At 47.6% G+C, this 7,375-nt stretch overlaps 1 protein-coding gene and 1 non-coding gene across 15 annotated transcripts; both read right to left on the bottom strand.

Annotated features, from left to right (window-relative positions):
- Window positions 1-579: 579 nt before the first annotated feature.
- Window positions 580-652, bottom strand: TRNAK-CUU. Its single transcript has one exon. It is a non-coding gene; the product is annotated as a tRNA-Lys (tRNA).
- Window positions 653-1,007: 355 nt separating this feature from the next.
- LOC125553052 (probable GTP-binding protein OBGM, mitochondrial) lies at window positions 1,008-5,541 on the bottom strand. Of its 14 annotated transcripts, none has more exons than XM_048716853.1 (8): window positions 5,433-5,541; window positions 5,092-5,169; window positions 4,862-4,894; window positions 4,218-4,534; window positions 3,347-3,703; window positions 2,871-2,953; window positions 2,505-2,567; window positions 1,008-2,414 (listed from the first exon to the last, which is right to left on the bottom strand). In XM_048716853.1, exons 5-8 carry the CDS (start codon window positions 3,603-3,605, stop codon window positions 1,251-1,253), a joined length of 1,569 nt encoding a protein of 522 aa, XP_048572810.1. In that variant the 5' UTR covers window positions 3,606-3,703; window positions 4,218-4,534; window positions 4,862-4,894; window positions 5,092-5,169; window positions 5,433-5,541; the 3' UTR covers window positions 1,008-1,250. The 14 variants fall into 14 exon arrangements, with proteins under 14 accessions (XP_048572810.1, XP_048572845.1, XP_048572828.1 ...); XM_048716888.1 differs by lacking the exon at window positions 5,433-5,541 and having other exon boundaries at window positions 3,347-3,455; window positions 3,559-3,698; window positions 4,683-4,894; window positions 5,092-5,426; XM_048716871.1 differs by lacking the exon at window positions 5,433-5,541 and having other exon boundaries at window positions 3,347-3,455; window positions 3,559-3,703; window positions 4,683-4,894; window positions 5,092-5,426.
- Window positions 5,542-7,375: the final 1,834 nt, after the last annotated feature.

Genomic DNA, 7,375 nt, shown 5'->3' on the forward strand with positions numbered 1-7,375 from the left:
GATCCATTGAACTGGTAACATATACAGTATATAAATACCAATATATGTACGTAGATGGACAGTTGAGAGTTGACAGGGAAAGTAATGGCCTGGTGGATCAAAAAAACTGCAGCTGAAATGTTCAGGAAAAAAAACTCCATTTAACTGCGAGCTCTAGTGTTGTACTCCCTCCAATCTTATATTTGTTTATTAGAATTAGTGAGGTGAACCTGATGATCAATTTTAACAGGAAGAAAGTGGTTAAAAAAAACAATGGAGACAATGAGGTGAACCTGATGATCAATTTTAAGAGCAGTCCAAAATAGAGCCGTTCCGTAAGCACAGGAAGAAAGTGGTTAAAAAAAACAATGGAGACAGTGAGGTGAACCTGATGATCAATTTTAAGAGCAGTCTAAAATAGAGCCGTTCCGTAAGCACAGGAAGAAAGTGGTTAAAAAAAACAATGGAGACGCCCACCGTGGGGCTCGAACCCAAACAATGGAGACAGTGAGGTGAACCTGATGATCAATTTTAAGAGCAGTCCAAAATAGAGCCGTTCCGTAAGCACAGGAAGAAAGTGGTTAAAAAAAACAATGGAGACGCCCACCATGGGGCTCGAACCCACGACCACAAGGTTAAGAGCCTTGCGCTCTACCAACTGAGCTAGACGGGCTTATTTGAATAATGTTTTTAGTATCCTAATTCCTCTCTGTACTGGAAAAAGTTGACAAACGGAGACCTAAATTCTTGAAGTGCAAGTAGACATCAGCAAAGTTGCTTAACTTTGGCGCAAGTTTCAGCCACCAGTTACCAACAATGAAAATCCATGGCATCTGGACCAAATGGACGTCAGTGCACCTCCATGAGACCATGACTTTTGAGAAATAAAGCAAAGTACGCCTAGAGGTTTCAGTCAAGTTCTTGGTGATAGGTCCCATGCAAAACCCACCAGTACACTGCCCTAAATGCAAATCAAATTATATTTATTTCCAGAAAAAATGTTACCGTAATATTTAGGACACTAGAAATAGCACTTGAATGAACCTTTTTGGTAGTACGCATTGCTGTTCCTATGAAAGACCAAAGCATACATACTGGTTACCTTTCGTTATTATTACACTGAATTTTCTAAAACAATGGATGATCTATTCTGCAACACAGAAAATTAGAGCAATTTTTGCAACACGGATCTACAGTGCATCTGCAAGCAGACAGTGCTCAAGGGGAAAGAATCGGAGAACAATTCTTCTCCAACGAGGGGCAAAGCCTTTTTAGCCTACAATAATTTTGCTCAAATCGACACCTTGCGGATCCGAGGCATCCATAAGGTCTCTCAGGCCAACTCTCAGATCAGGTACTCCCTCTTGCAAGATGGCACACACTGGAAATATTGGAACACCTTGCACTCTCCTCTTCAGTTCTTCATACATTGCTTCAGCTCCCTCTTCATCTATTTTGTTTGCGACAATCAACGATGGGCGCTTTGTCATGCCTTCTTGGTAATGCTCTAGCTCCACGACCAGATCGCGTAGCTGCTCCCATGGTGGGATACCCTTCCTACCGTTGAGTGTTGCTGCCAGGTCAAGTACATAGGACAGAACTTTGGTGCGCTCAATGTGCCTCAAGAAGGCATGGCCCAGGCCACGGTTCTCATGGGCACCTTTGATAAGACCAGGTATGTCAGCAACTTTCACTGACAAGTAGTAGTCGTAGGTCAGGCTACCAATATTGGGCCTTAGTGTGGTGAACGCATAGTCAGCGATCTCTGGGCGAGCCCTAGAGAGAGCACTCAGAAGTGTGCTCTTTCCGGCATTAGGCAAACCAACAAGGCCAACATCAGCAATGCTCTTCAGTTCTAAGACAAGAAAAGACTCTGTTCCTGCCTGTCCAGTACTTAAACGGGCTACCTCCTCTTGTCTATTTCCTTTGGATAGACGGACGTCTCTGCCGATAGAAGCATTCCCTAGCCCACCCTCCCCTCCTTGTGCTACAATCAACCGTTGCCCAGGTCTTGTCATTTCAGCAACAGAATACTGTATGTCATCTTCTTCCCTATCCTCATCTGCATCTAGAGCCTCTTCCTCCGTCTCGTCTTCATCCTCCCAAAATTCTTCATCGTCGTCATCAAACTGATCATTTTCATCAAACTCGACCTGATGTTGAATGCTATTTGCATCACCATCTTCAGCGTTCGAAAACCCAGTCTTGGAGCATGTACTAGGGTATGTTTGCTTCTCCCGCTGATTGCTACTTTCTCTTTCAGCTTCATTTCCATTAATGCCATCCTTGTTCTTCTGATTGGAACTGTCTGCAGAGTCATCCACAGCATCTGGGATATCCCAGGGATCTAGAGATCTGGTTGGTTTATTTACAGTGAAAGACGGTCGCTCCCCTCGGACTAGATGAATCACTGTGCCAACTGGTACTTGTGCAACCTGTCAGACACACGAAGAGAAGGTTATATATTTCGAAAAGTAACTTACTAAATGCGAAATGCACATGTATATACATATATTTCTGGTAACCTTGTCAGGACCTCTTGTCCCTATCTGTTTCTTAGAAAGTCCATTGCCTCCTCGGACTGCTTTCTGGAAACACAAAGTAAATAAGTGTAAAACCATGACACGGAAAAGCATAAATTCCGCAGAATCTTCTTCATTTGCGAAGGCTCAATGTGATATTAAGTTAGAGTGTGAACAAGTCGCTCTTAGTCTTAAGTCCAACAGAAGTAAGGGTGAGCTTCTAACTCGATAATATACACAGGCTAAGAATTTACACCAAGAGATTAGTTCTTTTACGAAGAGGGATAATGCATCTAGCAAAACAAAGAGCGCATGACATCTATATATCTCATACCGAAACACAAAAATAAGATGATACCAAAAGCATACCGTGTGATGTTGCAAGTTACTGAAATCCCAGACAGATCTTGAGCACTCAAGAATGACATTACCACCTGTCCCTCCATCGCCACCTGCAATATTTTATTGTGAATAAGAAATTCTGGGCGCATGAAAACTAGACTAAGTAGCAGAAAATAACTTGGGCCATTAGAAACATTTAGACATAGTGTAGATGGCACAGTATAAATCTACAATGATTTTTCGCAGCATCCGGAGCTCAATGAAACACAACCAAATCAGATGATCCGTTGCACCATAGTAACATACAATTGGATGGTCAATGATGCAAACAAACAGAACTGATAACACCACAACCATAGTTGCATCAATATTCAGACTCTTCAATATTCAGACTCTGAATTCGGAGCTTTATCAGTCTACAAGGACTTGGATGGCTTGCATACATATGACAGCAATGAACAGTGCACAAAAAAAGATAATGGATTAAATTTGGAAAGGCTCACCATCGGGCCTGCCTTGTCGGTCGGACCTGGAGCGCCTTTGGCTGATGCAGCCATTGCCACCGTCGCCACCCCTGGCAAGTAGCCGAAACCTATCCACCATCCCACGTGCCTGGAACAACGGGTATCCAATGCCTCGGCTCATCGTTGATTCGTCGGAACAAGCTTGAGGAAAAATGTAGCCCACGTAAAGCTGTAAGAAGATAGACTCTGACCTGCAAAGGCGCCGCCTTTCCCTTCCCGCCCTCTGACGAGGAGCCATGGTAGCTCGCCCCACCACCAGTCCATGCCGCTGGAGACAGGTTCGCCAGCGAGACGCGACACAGGACAACTTGCGGCCGCCGCCACATCTTCACTATTCTAGTCATAGCAGAAACACGAACTGCTGGATTAGTATTAGATCAGAAAGCTGGAGTAGCGTTGATTTAGGCGTTGTGGTGAGCTACAAAGAAATTGTGGGCGGGCCAAGCTAAAAAAGAACACGAAATTTTTCAAATTCTGAATCATTGTCATTAGTAAGTACCCTCTGTTCCCATTTGTTACAAGATCAAGTGAGTAGATATAAACAAAAGAAGCTATACCGCAATACAGTTTCCCATTAGACTATTTTAGTTAGCCATTACAAAAGCTTGGAGATATCAAACCACAGAGGAATTGAGCGAATTATTGATACTGCCAAACTGGATTGTTTTTCTTTTGTCAAAATGTACAGAACAATGCCTTTCTATAAACTGTAAACGATGGCTTTGCATAAAATGTAAACAATAAGATTTTCAGTGGTTTATTTATGCCACCACAGTCCACATACGAATAGACAATAACCTAAATGAAAGAAATTTGGAATGAATCAAAGAAAATTAGCTGTGCAGCTTACGTGGGTCGGCCGACTCGCCGTCGTCGCGCTGCTGGCTGCCGGTGGGCTAGTCGTCCGTGGGCGGCGGCCGATTTGTGCCGCTGGCCAGCGGGAGCGGGGGGCGGCAGGCTGCTGTGCCCTGTGTGACGATCCGGCGGCGGGCGGCGGCCGCTAGAGAAAACAGTGTTTGTTGTCCGTGCCGTGAGTTCCTGGATGCGGGCTACTGCGTGTTGCGCGCTATGCTGGTCAGCTGGTGTGGACTGGGCCTAGCTAAATTTGGTTTCCAGCGATGGGCGGGCCACGGCCCAGGTTGCCCCTTACATAGCTCCACCCTTCGGCTAGCGTGATGCTCAGCGAAATAAAAAAGAGGACTCTTAGGGTGTGTTTGGTTGAAGAACCAACTGTCATTGCAGAAAAAAATAGAATAACAAAAATTCAAAATTTCAGCAGCATTTCATTTGTATTTTGAATGCAGCTCTTTCAAACCTTAACATGTTTTTACACAACACATCGCTTTGCCAATTTTTTTGGTTTAGATAATCAAATCTGATCCTATCTCTTTCATGCATTGGGCCATATGTAATACGTGGTCTTCTCTTCCTTATTAAAGCTCGAACAATGACTGCCATTGCAGCAAGTGTGACAAAAACAGCGGCTCCTCTAACCATCATTTTTCTTTTGTTCATCTTCTTGACCATCTACAATTGATGCAAGTTATCAAAAATATTACACATCACTATATACTGCAAAGATGTACTTGACAACATCAATTTGAACAAAAATATGTACTGGACAGCAGCAATTTCAGCAAAACTTTGTACTGGACAGCAGCAATTTCAGCAAAAAATGTACTGGACAACAGCATATACAAGGGGAGAGGAAGAGGGGTTTGTACCTTGAGGAGAGGAGGGTTTGCTTCGATCTGCCGCCGCGCCGGAGTAGCACCTAGACCCTGCCTTCTTCCTCTTGTATCCTGCAGATCGAGAGAGGGTGAGATGAATAAGCCGTCCACGTAGATCGAACACGCCGACAGCGCAGGAGAGGCAGCAAGAAAGGAAAGCGGCGGCGCAGGAGATAGATCGAGGGAGAGGTTCGGTGGCGCAAGATGTGCAGTGAGGGAGAGGGCCGGCTGCGCAGGATTTGGAGCGAGGGAGAGGCCCCGCGGCGTGAGCTGAAGTTAGGGGGAGGGCCCGCGGCGCAGCAGAAAGGGAGGGAGGAAGAGGGCTGGCGGCGCACCTGAGTGGGAGGAGGAGGAGCTCGGGCGGCGCACAGGAGAGGGGAACCAGATCCTCTAACAGTGTAAGAGCAACTCTAGCAGAGCTCGCAAAAATACGACCCACAAAACACGTTTGCGGTTTCATAAAGATCGCGTTTGCGGGTCAAAAATATGCGCAGTAAAACAGCACCCGTATCAAAACCTGCATAATTTAAAAAAACATTTTTTGCGGAAGAAAATTGCACTAATAGTTCATCACATACTGCATAGTTCATCACATGATCAACAAACTACAAGCATAGTTTATACTACAAACTACGTTAAACTACTAGCATGGGGGTTGGATCTGACGACGGAGAGGTCGCGGCAACTAGACGACGCCGTGGAGGAGCCGGACGCTCAATCCTCCTCGCCGGAGCTGCACAGGTCGACGTACTTCGCCGCCTGCTCCGCGCGGATGCGGCACCACTCCTCAGCCTTCTCGTTGGCGGCGTGGTTGTCGGCGACCGCCTGCCGCCACTCGAGGGCCTCGAGCTCGCTCCTCCTCCTCGCGCACGCTCCGCTCGGCGATGGCGTCTTAGTCCGCGACATAGTCCTCGGGGCCGACGGCTCTGCGGCGGCCGAGCGGAGTGGGCTCCTCGGGCTCCTCCTTCACCGGGACGAAGGCGAACGGCGCCGGCGGCTCCGGCTCCTCCTCGTCGTTCGACCGCTCCCTTTTCACGTGGAGGAAGCCCGTGCCAGAGGACGAGGAGGATCCGGCGTAGGACCTCGCAGAGGAGAAGGACGCGCTCCGGTCGTACTCCTCCGTCTCGCGGCAGTTGAAGCTCGCCGGCGGTGACATCCCATGGTTAGTCCACCTCTGGGCGCCGCGCTTCCTCACGTCGTCCGATCGAACGCGCCGCTCGCGCTCCGGGTCGCGCTCACTGCCGAATCTGCTGCCGGAGCCGCGTCCCGAGCTCCACATGCGCCCCCACATGGCGACTGGAGGCGGGACGGGTGCTCGTCGGCGGCGAGAAATTGGGAGAGAGGAAAGGGGAATCGGGTGGCTCGCGGCGGCGGAGGGATAGGGTTTGGACCCGCAAAAGGGTCGCGGAACCGCAGTTATACTGCTCGGGGCGTGCGGTTTGCGGGCTGCCGCAAAAAAATTTGCGGGCCGGGCGAGTATGCGGGCTCTGTTCTGGCCGGAAAATTGGGTCGAGCCTGCATACTCGCCGGATTTTTTGCGAGCCGGGCATTTTGCGGGGTCTGCTACAGTTGCTCTAAGGAAAGTCATGGTGCTACAGTGTTTGTCTAGTGTAAAATGAAGAAAGGAAGTTATGGACTGTTAGTAGGTTGTTTATTGTTGATATTTACTGTAGATATAAATAATTTAAAATTAATTTTATTTCGCCATCAATTTGTTTGTATGTAATTAATATAAATATATACAATAGATTATCAATTTGCAAATTAATTTAAGTCATTTTAGCCATAATCATATGGATAGAAAGAAGGAAAGATAGGGTATTGTAGCTTCTCTAATTTTCCTTCGCAATGTTAGAGGATCCGGTTCCCAGAAGAGGAGCAGCGATAGGGTTGAGGGAGAGGAGAGGGCTCATTCCGCGTGATCCGTGGATTTGGAGGTCTCAGCGCATTCCGCATCTTAGCCAAATATTCGCTTATTGGGGACGAGTGGGTTCTGTTTCGATTGGCCTACCAAACGTATGAATGGGGCCTGGTAACGGGTCCGGCCCATGACATTCCAGCCCGTGACTGCAACCAAACACACCCTAGCACATCTCTAGCAGACCTCGTAAAAGGCTACGACCCGCAAAATAACCGTCGATATACGGGTCAACGTGGAAAAATCTGCCCGAGCAGACCCCGCATATGCGCCCGACCTGTAAACATTTTTGCGGGGCGCGGCAAAAGTTCGCCTTCAACCTTTAGATTCACGGGGTAGGAGGCCGACCCGAGCTCGCCC

Source organism: Triticum urartu, chromosome 1, assembly GCF_003073215.2.
Source record: "Triticum urartu cultivar G1812 chromosome 1, Tu2.1, whole genome shotgun sequence".
NCBI classification, from domain to species: domain Eukaryota; kingdom Viridiplantae; phylum Streptophyta; class Magnoliopsida; order Poales; family Poaceae; genus Triticum; species Triticum urartu.

Coding starts and splice junctions, on each gene's coding strand:
- LOC125553052 (XM_048716821.1), bottom strand. CDS start 3,605: ATGGCTCCTCGTCAGAGGGCGGGAAGGGAAAGGCGGCGCCTTTGCAGG. Junction 2,568..2,870: donor GTAACTTGCAACATCACACG/GTATGCTTTTGG, acceptor TTGTGTTTCCAG/AAAGCAGTCCGAGGAGGCAA. Junction 2,415..2,504: donor GGACAAGAGGTCCTGACAAG/GTTACCAGAAAT, acceptor TGTGTCTGACAG/GTTGCACAAGTACCAGTTGG.